General features: G+C 44.4%; 1 protein-coding gene across 2 annotated transcripts in view; it reads right to left on the minus strand.

Annotated features, from left to right (window-relative positions):
- The window catches only part of flna (filamin A, alpha (actin binding protein 280)), a 39,916-nt gene that overhangs the window by 11,988 nt on the left and 1,774 nt on the right, over positions 1 to 26,154 (minus strand). For both annotated transcript variants that reach the window (XM_070839606.1, XM_070839605.1), the window contains exons 2-28: positions 13,210 to 13,461; positions 12,232 to 12,329; positions 10,828 to 10,975; positions 10,490 to 10,608; positions 10,312 to 10,389; positions 9,937 to 10,099; positions 9,623 to 9,823; positions 8,333 to 8,470; positions 7,186 to 7,312; positions 6,951 to 7,087; positions 6,640 to 6,836; positions 6,394 to 6,507; positions 6,132 to 6,275; positions 5,904 to 6,027; positions 5,145 to 5,305; positions 4,960 to 5,050; positions 4,205 to 4,374; positions 3,896 to 4,013; positions 3,462 to 3,574; positions 3,129 to 3,278; positions 2,602 to 2,920; positions 1,937 to 2,110; positions 1,665 to 1,827; positions 1,401 to 1,561; positions 1,026 to 1,193; positions 797 to 920; positions 524 to 680 (exon numbers count right to left, since the gene is read on the minus strand). In XM_070839606.1, coding sequence (XP_070695707.1) covers positions 524 to 680; positions 797 to 920; positions 1,026 to 1,193; positions 1,401 to 1,561; positions 1,665 to 1,827; positions 1,937 to 2,110; positions 2,602 to 2,920; positions 3,129 to 3,278; positions 3,462 to 3,574; positions 3,896 to 4,013; positions 4,205 to 4,374; positions 4,960 to 5,050; positions 5,145 to 5,305; positions 5,904 to 6,027; positions 6,132 to 6,275; positions 6,394 to 6,507; positions 6,640 to 6,836; positions 6,951 to 7,087; positions 7,186 to 7,312; positions 8,333 to 8,470; positions 9,623 to 9,823; positions 9,937 to 10,099; positions 10,312 to 10,389; positions 10,490 to 10,608; positions 10,828 to 10,975; positions 12,232 to 12,329; positions 13,210 to 13,461 — 4,109 coding nt within the window. The remainder of the gene's footprint in view (positions 1 to 523; positions 681 to 796; positions 921 to 1,025; positions 1,194 to 1,400; positions 1,562 to 1,664; positions 1,828 to 1,936; positions 2,111 to 2,601; positions 2,921 to 3,128; positions 3,279 to 3,461; positions 3,575 to 3,895; positions 4,014 to 4,204; positions 4,375 to 4,959; positions 5,051 to 5,144; positions 5,306 to 5,903; positions 6,028 to 6,131; positions 6,276 to 6,393; positions 6,508 to 6,639; positions 6,837 to 6,950; positions 7,088 to 7,185; positions 7,313 to 8,332; positions 8,471 to 9,622; positions 9,824 to 9,936; positions 10,100 to 10,311; positions 10,390 to 10,489; positions 10,609 to 10,827; positions 10,976 to 12,231; positions 12,330 to 13,209; positions 13,462 to 26,154) is intronic.

A 26,154-nucleotide genomic window follows, 5' to 3' on the forward strand; every position in this document is an offset into this window, starting at 1 on the left:
GCTAGAATGTATACTCCCAACTTCACCAAGGCTCTGTCTCCTCGGGGACAGAACAACAGTACCACATTTAAATAAATTTAAATACCGAATATTAAAATCTGGTCTATTAACCTGAGCTCGTCTGACCCTGAGGTGTTGGAAAGAACCCCAAACTCCCACTATGGAAAGTTCAAATGATGGAAATGGCTGCATATGAAAAAGTGTTGATGAGATTGAACGGTGGAAATGAAGCAGCTAATGAACAATGGGAGAGTTTTGGAGATTTTGTGTGTGTAAGAAACTGAAAAGTGAATTCTAACACCCACTATGTGTTGGACCCTCTCAGCTTTTCTTTAGACAACTTGTGATGGACATTGCCTGCTGAAAAACCTGCCTTTTTATGTTATTGTTTTTTTTATGTTTTGTGTGTTTGTTCATGTTTAAAAAATGAAAAATTCAATAAAAAAATGTGAATTACAAAAGAAAACAAAACTGAAGAAAAGGATTTCTTTTCTTGTCATGCACATCACATGTGCGGACTCACGGTGATCTGCACTGCCAGCAGTCCCTCGCCTGCGTCTTTGGCATCAATGGTGAACTCCACAGGCAGAGAGGCGGGTACCCCGGTGGTGTTGAGGCCGGGTCCGCTTGCACGCACCTTACTGGCGTCGTGGGTGGGGAGCACCTTTACCTTGTAGGGGCTGAGAGAGGGAGAGAGGAGAGACTGCATGAACACAAAGAAAAAACTGAAGAGGAACATATATTCACATGTTAGACGTTGCTGATCGTACGTAGAATCAGGAGTTTTGTGTGTTACCTGCGTGGGATCTCCTCATCTGCATACAGCACATTAATAGAATAGGGTCCCTCTCTGGTGGGGACATAGTTGACTGTGTGAGTCTGGTCACCGTTATCCACGACTTCTACAGGCTCCACCACACCTACAGGCAGAAACAGAAAGAAGAGTGAAGTGTTTCAGTTCTTACTGAGGTCTCACCTGCTTTAACATTTCCATCAGACGCTTCAGGACACACACACACACTCACCTTTGGGTCCTTGTACGCGGACCTGCAATGGGGCCACTCCAGCTTTGGAGGCGTCCACTGTGAATGCCTGAGGGATGTTGGCCCTGACGTTGGTGCCCAGGCCCGGACCCTGGCACTTCACCTTGGTGCTGTCCACTGTGTCACTGACTGGCACTGAGAACGGACTACCTGCACAGTCCAAAACGTCAGACAAGTTAAGTCGGTGCTGATCTTAGAGATAATCTAAGAGAAGTGTATTCACAGTATTCCTGTCTGCTCTGGAAAAGGAAAACCTCATCAGTGCTAAATGATTTCATTCAGATTTGAATTGTTAGTGAGTACTACATAGAATATATATGTATAAGTGTTTTTCTGAGGCTGATTACTGTTCAGCACCTTTGATAGGCTGCCCTCCGTAGGTGATGTTGAGGTTGTATTTGCCAGTCTCGTATGGGATGTACTCCACACTGCAGCTGCCATCCTTGTTATCAGTGCAGGACATTTTGGCCTCCGATGGACCCTCCATTGCGAGACCAAGACCACCAGTGCCTGCTCCTCTGCAGAGGGAAGATGATGGCCATTAAGTTAATACAAGCAGGAAACACTTCTTTTGCATTTTCAGCCTTGAACTCTTCCAAGTGAATGTCTCATCTCACTTACCGGGTTTCCACTGTGAACTTGTTGGGCTTGTTGGTGATGCCGGCTTTAAGGCCAGGACCATGCACGCGAACACGAGCTGGATCACAGCCTTCAGTGACGGCAACACGGAACGGACTCTTAGGCACCGGAGAGCCATCATAGCAAACCTCCACACTGTGGGGGCCTGAGGCAAGCACAATAACAGGACCGCTTCAAACTCACGCACTACATTCGGACTACAGAATCCAGTGACAAATCGACACATTCGGCACAAGCTGCTGCCTTAAACTTACCCTCCTCGTAGGGAGTGTACTCTACATTGTAAGTTCCATCCCTGAGGTCGGTGATCAGGGCGTCTGTGTGGCTGCCAGATGGGTTGCTGATCATGGTTTTGATGTGGTCGCCTCCAGCCTGTGTGAGAGCACGAGCATCCACGGTGAAGTCTGTGGTCGCCTCACGGAAAACACCTTTGAGCACAGGACAGGAAACATACAGCGTGTTGGTGAAAGGTGAAAGGATACCGCTGATATGGAGGACCGATCTGACACCAGTGCTCCTTTAAACCTCTGCCCGACACCATGTAGAACTCGTTGTAATCATTTTTACATTGGGAACATGCTGTGGTTCATGTTTAATGTGGTTAATGTGATCGCAAAAGCAAAGTGACAGCAGAAACACTGTAATTTATAATGGCACTGACAAAGAAAGTCACATCTGGTAGACAGCCAGTCTGTTCTATAAGAGCAGTAAAGACCTTGATACCAATTTGGCCGACTGAATCAGTGCATCCCTAATTACATTATATTGATATATACTGATAATTGTTGTAGAAGGCTTTAAAAGAGGATAAAGGGAAATAGTATGAAAAAAAAATCATGGAAGATCAAAAGAAAGCACCATCTTTGCCTCAAACACTGGAAAACAATGTACGTCAGTCTCCTGCAGCAGGTTATTCTACCTTTGCCCTCCACTCCCGGTCCGAACACACGGACTCCACTGGCGTCGACTGCAGGCTCCACGTTGAGCCGAGCGGGGAAGTTGGGCACATCCTGGCCACCGTAGCGGATGGTGAGAGTGTAGGAACCAGGGTAGAGAGGGATGTAGGTGATGGTGTACGTCCCGTCTCCATTGTCCTGGATATGAACCTCCGCCTCGGTGCCGCTGTCTGAGATAATCTCGATGGTCAGGTCAGCTGGGCCAGCGTTGGTACAGTCCACAATGAACTCCCCTTTCTCCCCGACCTTGGCGCGCTCCAAGCCTGGGCCGGAGCAGCGTACCTGAGGAGAGACGAGAAACATCTGACTTTGTAACATCTGTCTAGATGGAAAACAGCCTCTTGGTGAACTCTGGCGCACTTATACCAATATTTATTAACGTGCTATTAAATAAACTAGTAAATAAATACTGGACATACATTCTAGTCATAATCCATTCATTCATTGATAGCTGTATAGCAATGCTGTCCGTCAGTAACTGTTGGCTAACCTTGGAGGGGTCTGAGACGGGATAAGCTGTGGGGGTGAAGGGTGATCCAGGGATTGGCACTCCATCATAGGTCAGTTCGACCTGGTATGGCCCCGCCTCCCGGGGGATGAACTTCACCTGACTGGTTTCTGGGCTCAGCCCTGGCTCAACCTGCAACAAGACATATAAGCACATAAATAAAAAATAAATTAAAAATAATAATAAAAAACACACTCTTTATGTATTCCTCCTGTATGAATGGTGTGTGATCAATGGGTGAATGTTGTGTTAAAGTGCTTTGAGTGGTGGAAAAGACTAGACCGGCACTAAACAAGTACAGTCCATGTACCATACCTTGCTGGCCACCGGCTTCCCTGATGGTGCGGTCACCTTGGCGGCGACCTTTCCCTGACCACCAGCACCCTTCGATTTGACCGTCACCTCTTTGTCTTTGCCTACAGTCATCTCTGCAATGACACACAGAGCAAAGAGAGAGCTGAAAAAGGACTATTCCACATATTCCATGATGTGGTTGACAGACATTTCATATGGACAAGCACGAAAAGAGAAAATTTTGTAAATGGTGACTTATAATCTGTTAACTCTGACTTAGTATCGTACAATTTGGAAATGGACTTCCATACAAACAAGAGAAAAGCTACAGGTCCGGTGTAACAGCTGCTAGTTTTCTCTCAGCTCTGTTATGTTACTGTACGTTCAACACAAAGTGATGAGGGTTGAAATCAAATGATGCAGAGGTGCAAGAGTAATGACGGGAAAGTGCATACTGTCTCCCAGGCCTGTGATGTTAATCTTGCTGAGGTCCAGAGTGGGAGCCACAGCAACATTGAAGGGACTCTTGGGAATATGATCTCCTCCGTAGGTCACAGCAACTCCCAGAGGACCCTGGGGAGGAGCAACATGTGGGTGATCTCACAAATCATTCAGACAGAATGATGTTACCTTGACTTACTGTATAACACAAGAAGCAACATAAAATAAAGTAACAGCTGGAAAAATCAAGCCTGTTTCTGTGTGTGTGTGTGTGTGTGTGTGTGTGTGTGTGTGTGTGTGTGTGTGTGTGTGTGCAGTCTCACCTGCTGGACAGGTGTGTATTTCACAGTGTGTGTGTTGTCATGGTTGTTGATGATTTCAAAGTCTTTGACAGCCTCTGCTTTGGTCGGGCCGCTGAAGTTGCAGTCCAGGTTTGCCTTTCCTGCTCCTTTGGTGCTCACAGTGAAATGAGTGGGCTTGTTTAATTCAACACCTGAGAGAGAGAGAGAGAAGTTAATGGGTACAATTAAGTGACAATTCACAGCATTTTCATGTATTTTCTGCAAAAGGACATTTGTTTAAAATAATTTTATTGGTAGCATTTGTGCAAAAATCTTGATATTCCTACAGAATATGGAACAAGTGTGACGTACAATAAAAGAGATTAGAGAAAGGACAGAGGAAAAAGAAAAAATATTTTGAGTTCTGATCAACAAAAATATGCTTCAGTTTATCATTCAACGTAAAGCCAGTGCTCTCTGGGTGTCATGTATCATTAGTTCTGTGATCCACAGCTTCACTGAGGAACATGAGGGTGTTGTAGAGAAAAAGTCCATTTCCTAAATGCCTCCTATATTCCCACTATGATTACTGTTGGATGTGGCTCCAATGTGATTTTCAGTGTAGTGGAGGGGAGCTGAATATTCCAGTCTAAAGACTTTGTATGTTGACATAGGGCATTTTTCTGTTTTAGTTTCATTTAGGTTTGATGGAGAACTGTAGCTTCACAGAAAACGGACAGAAGAAATGACAGATTTAAATACGAAGACAGATGGAGAAATAGAAATATTGTTCTTGCCACTGCGGCTGAGTCCTGGTCCTTCTGCCTTGACTTTGCTGGCATCATGAGAAGGATCCACTTTGATCCTTATGGGCGTCATTGGAATGGCCTAAACACCAAACATAAGCAATAACGTGTTCAAACACACAGAACACAGTCGAACACAGTCTGCTCTCTTTTATTCTCGTTCAATTCAAGCTCACCTGGTCGGCAAACAGCACCATGATGGTGTAGCTGCCGGCTCCAGGAGGAGTGTATTTCACAGTGAATGTGTCGTTGTCGTTCCTGATGATGTCAAAGTCGATGTCGGCCTCTGCTGGTCCCACCACTCCGGGGGCACACTTGATTCCTATACTGATGTCACCTGACGACGGGAGGAAAAAGTCACAAACTACTCTCTCAAACTACTCACTACTTCTCTCAATCCAACTGATGAATTAAAGGGGGCTCGTTAAGGCCACTGTAAAGGCAAACTTCTCAGCAAAACATTTTCTTATCGTCACTTCTACATGACACAGATCTACAACAGAATTCATCTGGAGTCGTGTTTCTGAGTACCTGATGACTGAAGGCTTAATATTCGCTCTATTTTCTGGAAACATTTAGCTTATTCATTGCTCCACTTACACACTCTGTGGTCGCTAACGTTGTGTATTTGTGGTTTGGTAGTGGGTAGTGTGCAGTGGCTTGATGAAAGTAGCTGTACGGTCTGCCAAACCAAAACAACGGTCTGAAAGATGCTAAAATGCTCCGTAAAGCTGAAGAGAACTGCAGAGTTGGGTGATAATCACGTATGGTTTGTATCTGCGGGTGACCCCTTTCACATTACACGTAGTAATTTGATTACTGCAGCTATGAATACACTGCAGATCTCCAACCAATATGGTTTATAAAACATCAAACGTGCAGTGATGGAAATTACTCATTGTGCGAAAGGATGCTACAGATTTATGGAGCTTTACCTTGACCAGCCTCTGCACAGTCCACAGTGAAGTATGTTGGCTCGAAGGCCTTGAGGCCGGTCTTGGCCACCCCAGGTCCCGACACCTTCACCTTGTTTGGATGACAGCCTGCTCCGATATTCATCTGTGGTCGAAAAAAGACAGCTAAAGGGACTTTTCTGTGATAAAATAGTCTTGGTGTTAACTCCAGGAGAGGGAATACCTCTCTGAGTGTGTCTGTGTACTCACCCTGAACGGGCTGTCAGGGATGTTGACTCCCCCCCAGGAGACCATGGCAGTGTGTTTCACAGGTTTACGTGGGGTGTAAGTACAGGTGTATGTGCCGTTGTTATTATCCTTAACCTGCACATCCACAGGGGTGCCTTCACCATCCTGTTAACAGAGAGGAATAGATCTCTCAAAAGGTGTGTAAAACATGAGGACAGATGATCCCACACACACACACATGAAATCAATTTCTGGTCACATGCTGAAACACACACAGTCCTACCTGAGCCACAATACTCAGAGGAGCTTTTCCTCCTTGTTTGGCATCAACTGTGAACTCAGTGGGCTTTCCAACAGCCAACCCACTGCTTTGAAGGCCTGGACCATGTGCCTTCACCTAGAAAAGACACATTCACCGAGCTTTAGGGACGTAGTCTTACATTTGAAGAGCTATGACAAAAATATTTAAAGGTTAAAAGAAACACCAGTTTGAAATGATCATGTCACATGTTTGTGGGAGCCTGGATACCTTGTCGGGGTAGAAGTCTTTGCCTGGTGGGTTGACAATCTCAGCCATGAAGGGAGAATGCTGAATGTCTTCGTTGTTGCAGAGCACATGCACAGCATACTCCCCGGCCTCGGTGGGCCAGTAGCGCACGTCACAAGATCCGTCGCCCTTGTCGTCACATTCAATCTTGGCCTGAGACGGACCCTCCACAGAGAAACCTGAACAGGAGGGAAAGCAAACACAGCAAGCTCAGAGGAGTCATCAGTGAGTGAGAGAAGGTAAAAGGACGCTTACAACAACACACACTGTGTGTTATCTCAGCCATCTCTTACCCAGTGTGCCCACGTTGTCTCCCACAGCCTCCACCACAAAGTCAGCAGATTTGCCAACAACTCCGCCATCAAGTCCTGGACCCCAGGCCCTCACCTTCTGCTGGCCGGCCTCAGCGCCAATCTTGACCTCAATGGGACTAAACGGAGCACAGAACCATCAGTCACAATGCCGAGCGAATGTGGTCCAGTTGTGATATCAGTCGTATTCGGCTGTTGTCTCTGTGTGAGCGTGTACCTGCGGGGGATGTGCTGTCCTCCCCAGGTGATGGTGATGGTATATGTTCCAGGTGCGGTGGGGTAATAGTCAAATCCATACACACCATCTCCGAGATCTTTCCTCTTACATGGCTCCTCAAGACCCTCTGTAAACACATCAGCATCACTTCCTTTAGTCAACTCAAGTTAAAAAAAAAAAAAAAAAAACTATTAAAAGCAACTATTTTTTCATTAATTCCAACTTGGTATGATAACAAACACAGCTTACAAGATTTAATGGTCTAGAGGTGATTTCTATTCCTTGTTTTGATTATTCAGCAGATTTAGGTTCCATATAAACACTGAACACAGCCTGTGCCACTGGGGTGGAAACAACAAGCTTTAAACACAAAACATCACTGTTTTTATTTAGCTGAACTGATGGTCTAGTGACAGATGATCCAGGCTTACATCACGTCCCCCACCCCTCTCTGGGGGAAAACAAATGGCACTTACAATAGACTTTAATCTAAAACAGCTTAATAAACTGGCACAGTTTATAAATGACCCAATGACACTATGTCAAGTAAATGTATGTCCACTCTGCCTGCCAAAGAACGAGCACAATATATTGAAGAGATTTATTGGGGATCAAGGCTCAAGAAACACGTCACACTCTGGCAAATGAGCAACTCTTCAGCTTATGTTGTTGTTGTCTGTGGGACCGAGGGATCTTTTATTATTATTATTATTATTAACAGTAGCGTGGTGAAGGACGTAGGAACAATAATTTCAAATATACTGAGTTTTAGTTTCAGCTCAACCTTTACATTTCTTTACTTTGGTCATATTCCTGATGGACTGAGTAAAAATGACATTTACCTGTTAAAGATTTTGCTGGCTGCAAGTAAAAAGGCCATTACAAAATGCTGACAGCCTACTCTGGTCGATGTATCGCTGGTGTGATAAATATATAGATAATATATAACCAGTTTTTCCATCTTAGTGACTTACTAGCTAGAGTGGATGAAAAAACTTCTAGCCTAATTTTCTAATGTCTGTCTGAGGATTGTTTTCACAAGTTAATCAATGCTCCAGATGGATTTACATTCTATTTGCAGCACGTCGGACTTCACCTGTAGTGATGTGTTACAACAGACAATAGTAAAAAGACTGGTGTAACTCACTGGGTCCCTTGATGGAGACTTTAAGCTCTCCGGTGCCAGCTCCTTTGGTGTAAACCTTAAAGTCTGCAGTCTCCTTCACCCTCAGGCCCTTTGGCTGCAGACCACGACCCTTAGCTCTGCAGAGGCTGGGGTTGCATGCTGTGGAGAGACGCACACAGTGAAAGCGTGAGAAAGACTCAGAGAGAGCAGCTGTCTGTGTTCTGACGATAACATTATGGCCACAGGTGAGCTCAGTGCAGGTTTCAGGAGTCAAGAGTGACGTGCGGGGGTGAACGATATGAAACCAAAACTATCACTTTCAAGACGAATGAAGGGTTGCTGGAAAGCTTTCAGTGCTTTCGGCTGTCCTTTCCCCATCTTCCTGTGCCCTGCACACCCGTCTGGTGCCTGCTGCCCGTCTATCTATCTTATTTTGCAGGGTGAATTCACAGACCACAGTAAAGGAAGTGGGCCTTTATCCTAACACAGGAAGTGGAGTATCCTTCATATCTCCTGATTCTAAGTGTGTAAAATAGGAGCTGCTGAGTCACAGCTGAACGGCCTGCAGGAAGCAAAGGAAACCCTACAGGAACAAAGGCTACTGAAAGGGGCGCAAGATATTTTCCAGGGAGTGGACTACTTGGCACTCACAAGTGAAGCTGTATTTCATTATACATGGCAGAACAATTATATATCACTAGTGAGCTGGAGGAATCTGTTCCATGGGCAAAAACAATATGAAACACAACATTTCCTCATGGATATGTTCACCGAGTCATTTTCAGTTAAGAGCTTTACATGCAGATGACACACACTGAAACTCTACAGAAAGCAGTCACAAATAAAGACATCAAATACCATGAAAACACACACACACACACACACACACACAGAGTAAAGGATAACGCAGTCTAACGTCTACATGGACACACAGCTCAGCCACTCAAGCATGCAATCGCACGCACACAGTGGGTACCCAAGAGAGATCCCAGGAAACAGGAAATGACAGCAGAAGGGAGAGGTTGTTCCAGAGAGAGGACAGATACCACCAGGCCTCTATCAAAGAGAAGGAGGGAAGGAGGGAGGGGAGAGAGAGGACACAACATCCAGTACAGTGGCAGGAAAAAGGCCGCAAAACATTAGAGACAATCGAAGAAAAAGCAAAAAGATTCCTTGTGGACTTTGTTACAGCTGAAAAACATTGAAGCACAGAATGTTTCGGTAACAATACAGAGTATTTATATATATATAAGGTTTTGCAGTGACACTAACAGGACTAGTGCTGCCAAGGATAAGGACTAGAACTCTCACCCTCTCCCACGTCGACTGTGAAGGGACTCTTGCTGATCTGACCGCCGGCGAAGGTGACATAGATGATGTGCTGGCCCTCCTGGGTGGGTTTGTAGGTGCAGCGGTAGCTACTGTTGCCCTTGTCCTCGACAGTGCAAGTGACCGTGTTCTTCTTGCCGGAGGGGTCCATTATCATCACCTCCACCTCACCAATACCAGCACCTGGGAGTTATGGGAGAGAGATGAGGAGACACACGGAGTTAAAACACACGGTAAAAAGAAACGAAAGATAGTGAGGACATCGAACGTCGATAGAACATCATCTGTGTTATTACCTGCTGTGTAGACGTCAAAGTATGTGGCCTTGTTGGCGATGTTTCCTGAGGGCTCGATGCCTGGGCCCTGGGCCGTGGCCTTGCTGGAGTCTCCCTGAGCCATGCCGACCTCCACCTCAAAGGGGCTCTTAGAGATGTGCTGCCCTGCAAACAACACTGTCACCTACCGAGCAGAAAAGACAGAATGAATTGTTTTTAATAGAGCAATGCATCATATATGAAATGCATGTGACCAATACAGTTAAATGTAGTGGAGTAAAATGCACAAGATTTCCCTGTGAAATGTGAAAGTATAAAGTAGCATAAAATGAAAATACTTAAATACAAGTACCTCTAAACTAGACTATAGAGCATTAAAAAGAACCCACAGCTCACCTTGTGCATGCCTGTGACTTTAGGGATGTAGTAGACAGAGTAGGTGCGGTTCTTATCATTGTTGGCTGTCACTTTAGCCTGGAGGACATTTTTAAAAAGTTAACAAAGTATGCCAAGATGACCAAAAGAGGATAGTATCTCACAGGGAGCAAACGCCCCCAAGTCAATAGAGTCCCACCTCCTCTCTGTGTCCTGCAGGATCCTCCACGTACACCAGCACCTCTCCCATTCCTGCGCTGATGGTCTCGACGGTGAACACGGCCTTCTTCATCACAACATTCCCAACAGGCTCGACACCTTCAGAGAGGAGAGGCGCCAGGAGAGGAGTTGGGATGGTACAGACAAAAATGTCCTGTGTCATGTGTCATGTATGATCCTGGAATGACAGAAAGGGGCTGTACCCCTGTATTCCTTCTTAGCTCCTGAGCCCAACCTCTTGGACCTGTTCTAAACTGAGTGAGGTGTTCTGTCTGTGTGTGTGTGTGTGTGTGTGTGTGTGTGTGTGTGTGTGTGTACCTGGCCCATAGGCACGGGCCTTCTTCGGGTTGAGTTTGGGTCGCAGAGGAGCACCAGGCTTCAGTTTAGCCTTGGGGAACTGGGACAGGTAGGTCATGACTGAATGTTCGTCCACATTGGGGTCGACGATCTCTTCAGGAGTTATCACCTAACGGAACATGACAAGGAGAAAAATGAGAAAAAGAAAAGGGCAGATGTTTTTCCTTTGTTAGCATATTTGCTGATGAAAGAGAAAGGAGGCTGTGCCTGACTAGTTGCCATGGAGACGGTTACCCACAAGAATCAACTGAGCAGTGTTGTGATTTACAGATCAAAACCACATACCAACCTTTTCCTCTGCACAAAGTACCTGAGACAAACTCGCATGCAAACCAGCACCCTACTCCTGCATGCACACTGTTGTCTGATTCTACAGACCACAGATCAGCAGGGGAAGGGACAAGGCCAGTTTCTTAGCAGAAGCAGAGCAGAGGGAGGAAACGGCGGCGACCACAGAGCCAACTGTCAGCACGCTATGCTGTGCCAGCTGCCAGCACTGTGCCAATCACGTCAACACAACTGTCAGACATTCACCAGAGGGACCCAGCCCAAGAACCAGCTCAGTAAAACTATAACTACTGCCTTGGCAAATTCTGTTTCAAATCTCCCTATTAAATGTTGAACTTTTCATTCTGGATAAACGATGAAGGAGATGTTTTGAGATTCTGCCACATTGAAATAACAGCCATAACTAAATCTGAAACACTTTATTTTTCACCAGTTACTTGATCCAAATGCTGAAGGTTCTGATTCAAAATATTACGTTTATAAGCTTAGGTTACTTACATGACACTAGGGAAAGATGAACTGGGACAATACGACTGAAACTGATGTGATCAGATATATTCCACTTGTAATTTTGTTACAGAGTAGATTTATGATACAGCCTGCCGCTGGGGACGTTTGTCATTTTAAGACAACCTTTGCAAATGATAATTAGTGTTTACGTTTTTTTTTTGTGGCAACCTCTGTGATGTGAAACTGCTGCCAACTTAGTCAAATGCAGTGAAATGCTGCACTGCAACAGCTGCAGGCTCAGAGGACAAAACACAGCAGAGTTCAGTAAAGGATGGATCTGACCTGGATGGTTTTATTTCAGCTGATAGGGACCATTAAAATATGCCCAGCTCAGGACTCAGCTCTAACAAACCCTGCTGACCTACACTCCTGTAACTTGGGGCAGATTGCAGCAGTCAGGGGAGAGAAAGTACTCGGACATGAAATTTGCTCTGTAAAACTATAGAACACCATCAGACTCATCCTTTAAATAATAATATATCTTTTAATCCTCGTCTATCCAAAGAAAACCAAAGTTAACACAAGGTCCTTTGCACCAAGCTCCATGTACTAGCGGCATCTACTCACCTGTGGGATGCCCAGCCAGTCATCAGCTTGCTGCATGGCCTCACGAGCGTTGTCCACTGGTTTGGACTGATCCCACTGGTCCCAGTCAGGACACAGACCTGTCGGAAAGAAAGGAGGCGAGTTGGATTCACTACAGGAAGCTTTGGAGCAAGAACTCAGCTTTTACTGTATTTATGTAGAAACATATCATGACAATATTATTTAGTTATAATGACAATATGACAATTCTATTATGTAAACCTAAAACTTTTTAACATTACCAGGCAGTTAAACACAATAAAGCACAATATAATATAAACACAATGTAAAAATACAGACATATAATCACAGTATAACATTCTGTATCATTGCCCAGCAATTGTTGATGATGGGAGAGTGCAAAACAAGCCTAATCTTTATTTGAAGGTGAATCTGCAGCAGTGATTAGGTGCAGGGTAATACTCTAAATTCATCATTCATTCTGGAGAAGTTCGTCAGCAGGTTTCTATTTATTATAACTAGCTCAAGTTGAAGGGATGTTATTTTTGGGTCATGTTGAAAATCTTGTGCTCGAGGGAAGTGAAAGCCTTGAACCAGAGATAAGGATTCAATAAATTCACAGATCCTGAGCATGACATGAACAGAAACCTCCTTTATGCCTCACTTTCCTTCACCTACAGCCCTCCTCATCTGAGCCCTGCTCCTCCTCTCTCTCCACTTTCCTAATTTAACTGGACTAACATTAAGGAAAGGCTCAGTACTGCCCCTCCTCTGCACTCCGTTCAGCTTATCTTCGCCTCTGCCTTCAGTTTTTACTTTTGCACAGATGGGAGTTAGGCACTGATGCTTTCCTTGACCTGACCTCAGATCTGCAGCTGTCGATCGCTGGTGTGTGCAGACAGTTAAGTCCTTCACCTCCACTGACCCCTGAAATACACAAAACATGTCCCACCCTGCGCACACAAAGCTCTCGCCAGATCTCCGCACTCCTTCCCTCACCTGGAGCACAGCTGTCGACCAGGGCACCCAGGGCCCGACCGGTTTGCCAGTCCTTGTGGAAGTTGGTGATAGGAAGCTCGGGCAGTTTGTTCTGGATCCATCCCAGCAGCCTCTGCTTGGGTGTCTTCTGCTTGCCATCATCCCCCTCCTCCTCCTCATCCCACATGGGCATGGAGATGGAGTAATGAAGGATCAAGGTCCAGATCAGACCTAGGATCAGCTTCAGGTTCCCATCGACGATGGCTTTAGAGTCTGGAGTCCAGAGACAGAGAGAGAAGGCAGGTTTTAAGTCATGTTACCATGTTTTTGAACATTCGTAAGAGCCTGAAAATACTGGAATCTAATCACAAAGGACTGACAGATCTCTTTTATTTAGAAGTGTTTCAGTACAAAAAAAAAGAAAGCGGGCTGATGCATCAGAAGATGGCTTTGAAGACCACTCCAAATTTCCCTCCGGAGTATCTCAGCTACCTAATGTATGGCTACGTCTTAAGGAGGAGCGGGATGCATACCTAGATATCCTCAACCGTGGCCTGGTCTGCAGAGAGTAAACAAGTTTTAGCTGGCTTCCCACATGGTATTTCATGGCCTTTTGAACAGATTTCAATCTGGCTTCAGACCACAGCAATGAGATTGAAGGGATAAAAAGGTATTAAATGACGTTAAACTGAACACTGAATCAAATAAAGCAAAATCGTTCTGGTGTTTCTTGATCTCTGTGCCGCTTTTTACAGTTAAGACTGGAAATACATGGAATATCTGGTGCTATATCTTCAATTGGTTCATATCATATCTACAAGACAGGGGCTTTGTTGTTGTTGCCATTGTTGATCATAAATCTTAGTGGGTCTGTATGACACGTGGAGTCCCACAGGGTTCAATGCTTGAATCATTATAATTCTACCTATACAAATGCTCCAACTGGTCCAAATCATGCACAATATAAGATCATCATAGCTACACAAACAACACCCTGATTTACTCACTCTCTCGTCAAATGATCATGGTCCCATTGACTGTGCCAATGCAATTCACACTCCTACAATTAAACTAAGATGAGACAGAAGCCACTGTATTTGGTAACAATGAGGAAAGCCTCAAAAGATCTATAATGATGAAAGGATTTCAGACCTGAGCTTCAGCTGCCACATCAAGGCAAAAAAAAAAAGAGAAAATCAGTATTTTATCTCCTCAGAGGCATCAGGAGGCTTTGTCGACAGGTGGCAGCGCCCCCTCCTACTCCATTCACTGGGCCCTCTTACCTCAAAAGGACATAGAGAAGCCCTTAAACATCTGTTTGTATATTGGTACCTAAGCTTGCTCCAACACCGATTAACTGACAGTGAGATAAACAGCTGAATTAGTATAACGTCACTGATTGTGTTGCATTGGTGAGATTCACAGACAGAACAGCTGCCATTACACATGGCTGTGACAATTCATAGCCAAGCAACCACATCACTAGCCTTATTCATCACATGTACTGTAAACCATCATCACATTACAATTTGGACTGCTGAAGAAATTTGAGGTCAGATGAAAAGGTAATCAACAGAGAAATTATGACTCAAATGAAAATGCTAAAATAAAATGCTGACATTGTTTTGTAAATGCATCTTTGAGTGACATTTTACAAACCTAAAAAAAAAAAAATTCAAGTTTAAGGTTACGTCTTTTACCTTATATTTCATGTCCACCACCACTGCTGAGACAGATGAATCCCTTCATTCAAATTAATTATTTAATACCCGTGGTCATCAAGCAGCAGTAGGAATGATACTTCTCCAAATTCAGACTAGACACTTGAACATATGGCAGTACAGCCTTCATTAATTATCAATAATTTTTCATTATACCATCAGGATCTAACGGTAATTGACATTCCCTACTTTTCTACACAGATGGATATGCTGCAGTCCAATCTTTTGGAAAAAAGCAGCGGACTCCTGGGCTCAATCAAATCTGTCAGGACTTTTTTATTTTACTGTAAGTAAGTAAAGACCTCTGGATCTGACATGTTGCCATCTTGTTCCACTAATCGGTGAAATGAAACACTGTGGCTACTGGTTTGAAACATTACTACTACAATCAGCTCTGCAAGCACGTGCACAACCGGGCTGACCCCCAGACAGCAGGGACCAATTTAACATTAAGGTGCCTTTCAACACTTGAGTATGCATGAGGTGTGCACAGTCTTCCAAACACCAGTTCAACAAACACCTGCAGTTATTTGTGCATTGTTTAGAAAAAGTTTGACATAGTTATTTGGTATTTGCTTTATTATGAACAGATCTTCACAATGTTTTTAGTCACAATATTAGGAACGTTTTTTCTGCAATATTTCTCCTGGGATACTGGTCTCACTTTCAGGCCACTCTCCAGTAATTTGGTGCCCCCGTGGACATTTGTTCTGGCGCTGACACTGATTAGAGGTCTCATGAGATCTCTAATTGCATGTTCAGGCAAGATTCTCTAAATTTAGAGAGATGTATCCATGCTTTCATCTCCGTCAGAGAGTTGTTAAAATGTTTCTCTAATGCATTTGTGTAAAGCACTATGAATTGCCTCTTTTTATGAAAGCAGATTAGATAAACTTACCTTGCCTTTATTGCGTCTACTTCACTAATACTTCTAGATATGGTGTAATACCTCTAGATGAAGAGTAGATGAATCATACTGCAAGAGTATTGCAAAATGCATGTGCGACGCATTGCTGTTTTAGAACAGCCACCATCCTCCTTAAAAATTAACTGGGAAAAGGTTTTGGTTGATTCGTTTTTGATTTCAAATTGTTCACTTACACAGCAGCACATACGTAACAGAATGACAACAGCATGTCCAGTTATGTATGTACGGTTCAGTTGTTAGAAATTACATTTGTGTGAGTTCAGTCAGAAGCACACACTCTGCTGCAAACAGAAGAGAAAGTGATGCAACCTGAAGCTAGTCAGGGCACGAGGAAGAGCCACACACACACACACACTACAGTGTGCACACATGTTGCACAAGAAGCAGTTGATTAGGAGGGGAGCAAGGCTGGACTTGAGCAGGGAAGACTGCTCAGGTCCAGCCTTGAGTAAAGTGTGGGACAGTGTGTTTGAGTGTCAGAGGAAACGTTCTGGTTCTTAGAGGTATGTGAAGGCTAGGTGCTGATGGCTATCAAGGTTGTATGCACAGGGCCTGACAGGTTTTAGCTGTTCTGCGCTGAGTTTTGGGTCTATTAATGGTGTGAATTCCACATCTGACAGCAGCTGGGTGCAGTTGGCAGTGTCACTGCACTGCACCGTTTCACTGACTTCTCAACACTGTGATAAGGGCTACAGAAAGCTTAGAAACAGAGAACGGGGCTGAAAAAACAACACAACCGACCGGAGAGCTTTAGGCTATTCCGATTCCACAGCTGCTCACATCGCAGTCAACTTCATTTGTTTTCTTACTGTTGTCTGGACCTGAGAAATGTTAGAAGCAGCAGCTCAACCTCAACAGCAATGAGGTCTTGAATATTCTTTTTTCTCTGAGTGCTGGGGGGCTGCAGCTGGGGGCCGGGGCTTCTGAAAAGGCTGCATATTTAAGGCCTGCAGTTCGAGTGACCGAAAGCTGTTTGGCCCAGAGCTGCAGCAAGAGTTTGAGGACAGGGTGGGGGCCAACGGGGATCTAAAACAAAAGGGGGGTGGGGGGGGGGATTATGTGCATTTTGAAGATGAGGAGCAGGGCAGCAAGCCAGTCAGGAAAGAAAGACTGTTTAATAAGTGAGAGCAAATCTAATGCACGGAAACACATGCACGCATCACTTCAGACGACTTTAGATTAGAAGAATTCTTTGCCCACATTCAGAACTAGAAACGGGGCATCTCCCGGTCCATCCCAGTTGGCTGCTTGTCTGAACTTGCGTCCCATCAGAGAGATGTGCGTCTAAGCTGTCAGTCCTGAGATAGATGACATGTCAGCTGCTCCCAGTGGAAAAATACACCCCGTGTGGTGATAAACCAGAGCAGGGTCAGACAAAAGGCCTGTTTGGAGGACCCGTCACCATGGGAACTTTGACTGAGGTGGATCGTTATGGCAACCGAGTGGCAACTCAGTTCACTCAGGAATGATGGGAAAGAAGAAGAGGCGAACCAAGAGACATGGGAGAAAGGAAAGAGGGATTGCAAATTAAACTGACTGTGATAAATTGGCATTTGATGCGAGTGTGCAGCACAGGCTGGTACTTGCGGCAGGAATGTGTTCAGCTGAAGTAGCACTAAATTACTAGAACAGGACCACAACAGTACCATAACAAGAGTGCAAAAAGCCACAGTGTGTACAGCTAAAGAGTATTTAATTGTTGAATAATCACATGACCACAAAAAGTGAAAAATAGCGAAACACGCTCACACAGAACTTTTCATTTGTCTTAAATGTTCAGGGTGAAAGTATGATCCTGCATCCGCCTGAACAACATGCTGTAACCAGAGCAGCTGATGAGCACTTTTCCAGATCAAATCAAAGCTGCCCTCCTCACGGCCAAATCGACATGTTCTGATAATGTGTGGAAGTTCACAAAGCCGCTAAACATGCAAGGAATCTGACAGCATTCCCGGCAGACCACAGCGCACCAAGCCTGATGGAGCCATATACGGACACAGACAGCGGCTGCCGTAGACTCCCCTCTGCTGACTCATACCCCCCCGCCCCCTTTGTATGAATGTGCATGTGTTTGTGTGTGTGTGTGTGACTAGCATATAGAGAGTGAGCGTATCTGTGGTTGATGCTTCTTTTGCCCTAAAAACTGCATGACTCATCTGTTTGGCTCGTTGCTGCAGCCCCCACGGTGACACTGCTATGACATCATTCCAACCCCTGACCCATAGCCTGACCTGATCCCAGGATCTTGGGGAGGGAGAGAGGGGGGGGAGAAGAGAAAGCCCAGAGAGGGGTGACCGCAGGAGGAAAGGTTCTGCACAATATTCAGGTTGTACTGCAAACATCTGGAGCAAATTAGTCCTGAGATCGTGTAAAGCAAAGGACAAACCAGCAGAGCAGGAATAGAGAGCCCTGAAGTCTCCCCCCTCCCTGCCTATCGCTAATAAGACCCTTACATTTATTCATGAATGACGCATAATAACAGAATCTAAAAAAACAAACCTTTACTGTTCCACCAGGCTGATAAACGAGGCAGATAATAAGCTTATTGCACATAAATCTGTATAGCTTGTATGAAACCCTAACCCTGCTAAACGTCACACTCGGTAAATATCTTGATTGTATAAAATTTAAAATATAACAATTTTATCATGTTTGTTCATATAATGCATTTATTTCAGAAAATGACTATTGATATCACCTAAAAATCCACATATTAGGTGTTCCAATAAAAATGTGTTTCCTGTTACCTGATACTTATATTTTGATCTTGAATTTACATATTTTCATCAGTCAATAGTTGGAAGTTTTTGCATTACATTAAGTCTCGGATTAACTGTTTTAATGATTATAACCCAACCATCGTCATTCACACAACATTTGCCTTAAAGGCAACATTGAAGATGACGAACATGCATAGCCTGACTACTACTGTGGGATGAGTGAGTGATAGTGAAGAGAAGACCGGCCCCCGCCATCACGGGTCTGCAGCCAGGTCTCTCATTCAGTCTGACTAACTAACCACTTAAATGCTACAATCATGTAAGCGCAAGCAAACAGTGGTCATAAAGGTAATGCGACCTTTGGCCCGGGGGTGTGCTGTGTGCTGTCCGTCTGTCACGTTGAACAGCCACAGCTCTCACTCTCTGGCTTGGTGGGTGGAGTGTGAAATGATCGGACTAGCTTGTGTCTGTGATAACTTTTGCGTTTCTGGTCAGAACATTTCATCCATTGATTGCTAATTGGCTCTTATGACAAAATCAACAAATGCTAAAAGAAGTTACATACCCTGCCTTTAAACCTGTTACCTATCAGATTTTCACCACTCGATCATCTTGGCCATTATCATGATATCTACAGACACTTCTGTAAGTATTTATTATTATTATCATTAGCAGAAAATACAAGTGTAGAGAAGTCTGTTACCATAACTGTAAGCATAACTGTGCTAAAGTGTACAAAAAGAGGGATGGATGGTGAAAAGCAAATGACCAAATGAACTGACAAACTAAAAATCCACAAGGCCGAACATCTGCCGTCACTACAATGTCAACTGAAGCTGAATCACATTTTTTAAATATCGTGGTTATCACTAATTCTTGATATATCGCAACACCGCAATGCATCATACTTTGGTAGACACGGATATCAGGATAGGCAAAGTTTGGTAGATCAAGCCTCAATGGTGCCCACACACACACACACACACACACACACACCAGACACACACACACACGCCTGGAAAAAGGGGAGTGGATGGAGTGACCAAAACCCAGTCAGACAGAACAATGAGGAAATGTGACACATTCCACACTGCGCTTATCTTTCTCACACACACACACACACACACACACACACACACACACACACACACACACACACACACACACACACGAAACTTATGTAACTAATAAAGAAATGTGCTTTACAGTTGTGACATGAATTCAGTAGACTGAAACATCCCGAAGCTGAAAATCTATGACTTGGAGGTCTCACTTCTTTCCCTCCCATCTCTCCTCCCTCCCTGCAACAAGCCACACTGGAGCTACTACACTTCCTCCTCTTCCTTTCTACTCCTTCCAGTCATCCTCTCTCCCTCCCTCCCTCCCTCCCTCTGCTCTTGTTCTCTTCACTCCCTCCACTGGAAAAAGTTCCTCCTGGTTTTTTAGCCTTAAAAGGGCAGAAGCAAACTGGATCCTGGCAGCCCTCCCATTCCCTGGGCTCTGGTTACAGGCAGAGGGAGGAGGGAGGACGGGACAGGGGAAGGGAGGGGAGGCAGAGGGGGTGGTGGGCCAAGAAAGAAAAGAGAAGAAAGGCAGAGAAAAGTGCTGTGTGGGACATTTTTAAGGCCAGCGCTGACAACAGCACCCACCGAGGATGGGATGAAATACTGTTTGCTGATTTGAGTGAGGAGATCAGATAGGTGACCAGTATGGTTTGAGGGGATGGGCAAAGAAACAAAAAATGACAACCATGAAGATAACAGGGAGTGGCAAGTAGGGACGGGCTAAGACAAAGCTGAGGAGTTGAGAGGAGGACACAGGCACCGCATGAAATGATGAATAAGAGGGTTGAATAAACACCATGTGGCTTTAATCAGCTGTTTGTTTCCTGGAATCATCAGAGAAATGCGATCAACCATAAGAGCAGAGTTTAGATTTCCGAGTAATTGATAGTTCTGGGCCTGGCAAAATGATCCAGGTCTGGAAAAGTAGATCCCCTCCAGACGTGTTTCTGGCCCAGGCTGTTTGTAGGTAAAACCTTGTAGCATAACGACAGCAAGCAAAGCACAGAGCAAAAACAGCAGCTACCATCAGCAGCCACGCTTTAACATGTCATGTAAAAAAAACAAAACAAAACGAGTGTTATTACAGTACAGGATACAGTGCCATTGCAGGCCAGTGTATTTAAATGTCCAACTACAGCTGCAGATGTTAGTACAGCTGCTAATGTGAGTTAGTTAAAGAGTTGCTTTATGCCTGCTTGTTCGGTCTGAACATGATGCATGGGGTGTTGGGGCATGTTTCCAACTCTGATGTAATGCAATAGCTTGAATGCCACTGTACTGGATGGGAATGCAGACTCTGCTAATCCTCAGGATCCACTTGACCAGTCCCCTTTCGCCTGTGCAGACAGGAAGTTATGCTAATGATAATGAGCTGGCAGGAAGTGATCCATTTTGACCTCACCGTGTGGCTAAACTCTGTCGGTCTGGCCAACATTCATCTCTACCCTACGCCACAACACTCTCTCTCTCTCTCTCTCGCGTGCATGTTTATGTAGTTTCTGAAGACCTAAAATAAAATCCATGCTGGGAGGCGTCTTTAACAGAAGCAGGCTCTCAGTGCACAGAGCATTTGGATTTCCCAGTGGGTCCACATACTGCGCTCTCATTATTTGATGACTGATGCTGCAGTTGTACGAGTCTTGGGAGTTGCCTTGGCATTGTTGCTGTAATTACTCAGTGACATTTAGTTTAAACCTCCTTGGGGGCAGCAGAAAGAGACTATAAACACAACAGGAGCCCTGTTTCTAGCAACATGGGGAATGCAAGTCCAACATTAACTCTGTTTTGGTCTCTACCAGCTCCTGAGGGGAATATCTGGCCCAAACTAAACCAAACCAATAAGTTAGAGTTAAAAACACTAGAGCAGATGAGAACTGCAGAGACAGTGATAATTCTTCTTGGGCCTGTCATTGCAAGTGACACTTTTCACACAGCACATATATTAACTAATTTGTGTGGTATTTCATTGACTTTCATTCATTCCCCATCACATAGACTGAGCTGAACAAGCCAAGCAGTGAAGTGTGGATGGTCTGATTTGCATGTAGGAAGTCTAGTCCCAGCTAGTCCACACTAAGACAATGCAGCTAGGCACAGTAATGGTGAATCAGACTCATTCCCACTAGTCACCCCACCACATAAAAACTTGATTGCAACACCCTACGTTTGCCTGCAGACAACGCCTCGCTGCTCTGTTTCCCAGTTCTGTCCACAGAGGCCCTCTGCCCTGCATGTTTGAAAGGTTTCCCCAGCTCCAACACACCTGATTCAAATGAATGGTCCGCTATCGGGCTTCTGCAGAGCCTGATGACGAGCTGATCATTTGAATCAGGTGTGTTGGAGCAGGGAAACATCTAGAGCATGCAGCACAGTGGGCCCTCAGGACCACGACTGGGAAACACTGCAAGGAGAAAAAAAAAGAAAATACATTTCTAGGAATTAGAGGAGTAGTCTGATCATTCACAGCTGAGCCACCTGTTTCTCTTAAGTGACACTTTTTCTGTGGAGCATTTTCAAGTCTCATCATACTGTCGGTATGACACACCTACCAGCACCATTCTTCATGACTTTAGGCTACACTATGGAACTTTTTAAAGAGGCAATAACAGGCTTCCTCTTATGAATGTAGAGTTGAATTAATTAGCAAGAAAACACACACGCTTCCCAACTTCAGTACACTCAACACACATTATGTTGCAACAGCTGTACTTGGTCTGCAGCACATATACATATATATAAACTATAATATCGGCAAAACTCAGTAATGGCACTCTACAGTTTGCCAACATTAGCTACCAGACTGTAACAGCAAAGCCTCCGACTGTTTTATTGCTTGTAATTTACTTTTCATCTGTAAGAAGATTGTTTCCTCAAAAAAGAGCTAATGTTCCAACACCACCAGGATAACTTCTGCTACAAACATGGTGATTTTGTGCTTTTATCAGCAAGAACAAATTTCATTCTTATGCAACAGTGCAACAGGAGGAGGCAGCCTGGTTGTTACCACACAAGCATCTGTCCCAACCTGCATGTCTGCTCACAGGCAAAGACAGGGGAGCAGCCAGGTATGAAGTTACACCACAGGCCTGTTTCACACATCCGGCCTGTGTGGATGATGGGAAGAGTTTGGCATAGTCGCTGCCATCGTGCTGTTTCGACAAACTCCACAGAAGGCTCAGTTGGTCTTAAAGTCTGGATTTGGTTGCTGGCGATCTGGAGCAAAGATGCGAATGACGTGAAGCTGGCAAAGAATGAATGTCTGCACAAAGAGCACATTATGTGATTAATAAAACAGCCGACAAGTCTTAATCTGCTTAGCAGCTAGTGTGTGTTAAGGCTGCATTGCACACACACGCAACCAGGACGATGCCGAGCGAAATGATTAAGGCTGTTCAAACATGAATATGATGAGCACAGTGGAATATGCACGAGCCATTTCCACACATGCCCGGATGAGAATGTCTCCACAGAATTCAAGCTTTAAAGATCAGAAACATTTTTTTATAATCCTATAATCACAGCGAACTAAATCTACAGAACCTTGCAAATCACATGGAGAGCTTCCAGCTTTTTAACCTGACAGGATGAGACATAACGTGGTGGCCGAGCCTGTTTGACATGGGCTACAGTGTCTCTCCCCTCATTCACTCCACCGCCTGCTAGATGGCAGCCTTGCCGCTCTAACAGTGTTCCTGACAGAGTGCATGCGAGTTCTCCTCTGGATTTATCAGCGTTCATGCGTCTCCTGCTAGTTCCAGATCATGTGGGGTTTTGTCAAAGCGGCACAAAGAGAGATTACATATTGGGCTGAATCCAGTATGACAGTGAGCATTACACTGCAGTGTGTGCTGGGAGTGCGAGGAGAGTGCCACTGTGACTGGACGTCCTACAGGTAGAGCTCAGGGTGTTAACTGGTGAGATTCACAGCCTGCTAAAAGATCTACCAGTAACAGTAATAACCTCATCTCAGTGATGCTAATGACACATGTGGCCACTGTGATTAAAGCTGGTGGAGCAGGCCACAGACGATGATAAACAAGAGTGTAGTAGTTTAGTATTTAGTTAAGGTGCAGTCCTGTTACAGTAGATATATAGTCCTGTTACAGTAGACCTGCAGTCCTGTTACAGTAGACCTGCAGTCCTGTTACAGTACATCTACAGTCCTGTTACAGTAGATATATAGTCCTGTTACAGTAGATCTGCAGTCCTGTTACAGTAGATCTGCAGTCCTGTTACAGTAGATCTACAGTCCTGTTACAGTAGATATATAGTCCTGTTACAGTAGATCTGCAGTCCTGTTACAGTAGACCTGCAGTCCTGTTACAGTACATCTACAGTCCTGTTACAGTAGATATATAGTCCTGTTACAGTAGATCTGCAGTCCTGTTACAGTAGATCTGCAGTCCTGTTACAGTAGACCTGCAGTCCTGTTACAGTAGATATACAGTCCTGTTACAGTAGATCTACAGTCCTGTTACAGTAGACCTGCAGTCCTGTTACAGTAGATCTGCAGTCCTGTTACAGTAGATCTGCAGTCCTGTTACAGTAGATATATAGTCCTGTTACAGTAGACCTGCAGTCCTGTTACAGTAGATCTGCAGTCCTGTTACAGTAGACCTGCAGTCCTGTTACAGTAGATATATAGTCCTGTTACAGTAGACCTGCAGTCCTGTTACAGTAGATATACAGTCCTGTTACAGTAGATCTACAGTCCTGTTACAGTAGACCTGCAGTCCTGTTACAGTAGATCTGCAGTCCTGTTACAGTAGACCTGCAGTCCTGTTACAGTAGATATATAGTCCTGTTACAGTAGACCTGCAGTCCTGTTACAGTAGATCTGCAGTCCTGTTACAGTAGACCTGCAGTCCTGTTACAGTAGATATATAGTCCTGTTACAGTAGACCTGCAGTCCTGTTACAGTAGATATATAGTCCTGTTACAGTAGATCTGCAGTCCTGTTACAGTAGACCTGCAGTCCAGCTTAGGGCTGAAAATTAATCACCAATAAATTTGATACCAAGTTAATTGTTTCAAACAAACAAACAATATTTGGGCATTTTTGGGGACATTTGCTGTCTTGCCAAGTGTTACATGAGAGGATTGATGCCACCGTCATGTCCGGGCCAGGGAATGATTAGCTTAGCTTAGCATAAAGACTGGAAACAAAGGGAAACAGCTAGCCTGACTCTGTCCAAAAGGTAACAGTATTCACCTGCCAGCACCTCTAAAGCTCACTAATTAACATGTTACATCTCATTTGTTTAATCTGTACAAAAACTGAAGCGTAACATAGAAAAGCTGTGGTTTTACTGTGGTACATGAGGGACTATTTCTTGGCCAGAAGTCGTAACAGCCCACAAAACCACTGCTTTCTGTTTTTACATTTTTGTGTATGGATTTTTTTGTACAATTTACACAGATGAGATGCAACTTTAGTGAGTTTAAGAGTTTCTGCTAAGTGGATTTGTTTTACATTTGGAACAGATCCAGGCAAGCTGTTTCCCTTCTGATCAGCTTGATATTTAGCGAGCGTCAGAGTGGTATCGATTTTCTTATCAAACTCTCAAGAAGCAAGAAAGTGAAAAAGCGTTTTTCGCCCCAAAATGTGTAACTTTTCTCTGAAGTTATTTATCGAGCACAAATGCCAAACATTTCCCGCTATCACTGCAAAGTGAATAGCTTTGGGTTTTGGACAGTTTATCTGGACAAAAATACAATCTGAAGATGTCATCTAGGGCTCTATTTTACTCTATTTCATTGCAGAAATGATGAATCTAGTGTGGATTAATGATTAATGTTATTTGCAGCCCTGGTCCGGTTCCACACTCCACTACTGTGGCTTGATTGCTTTTTGGGTGGAGTAAATTACCGGCTTGTCTTTAGTAACTCACACAGTTACACTGGGCATTGTTGCAGTGCATCAATACTGGTCCATTTTTAGAAAGCCAGAAAAAAGATAAGGGAAATGAAAGGTGTGGACATCATGCTTCAACAGATAAGTCATCCATTAGGAAAATGACAAAGAGCAGAGAATGTTGTGTAAATCAAGTTTGAAGTAAACTGAAGAGAGAGAGGAGGCTTCAGACCAGAGGGAGGGACCTCGTACATCACGCCGAGTACTGATGGAAGTTTGGTAATTTGTGGTGAGGCTTGCTGGCTGGGTGTGCTCCTTTTCTGCAATGAAAGGAGGAAGTAAAAGAGGAGAGTGGCCTCCCCTCTCGTCTTTAGATGAAATGACTCAAGAGGAGCAGCTAGGATGAGTCAGCAGGAGCAACGGACAGACAGTGCTGACTGGTATGGCTCATTGGTGCCTGGTACTGCGCCCTGAATAAACACCAGATCAGCTAGCATAAGATCAAAAGAAGGAATGAGTGAGAGTTCTCTCATAAAAAACCCCCACCAAATATAGAAAAAAAACATAGATGGTATCTAAATTGCCGCCTTGATAAACACAATCTCTACTGATGCAATCTGTCCACAGCAGCTCCACCTCTCCCCGTCTGCTAAGATGGAGTCTGGGGCACTATTACATT

The sequence above is a fragment of the Pempheris klunzingeri genome, chromosome 11 (assembly GCF_042242105.1).
Source record: "Pempheris klunzingeri isolate RE-2024b chromosome 11, fPemKlu1.hap1, whole genome shotgun sequence".
Lineage (NCBI taxonomy): Eukaryota > Metazoa > Chordata > Actinopteri > Acropomatiformes > Pempheridae > Pempheris > Pempheris klunzingeri.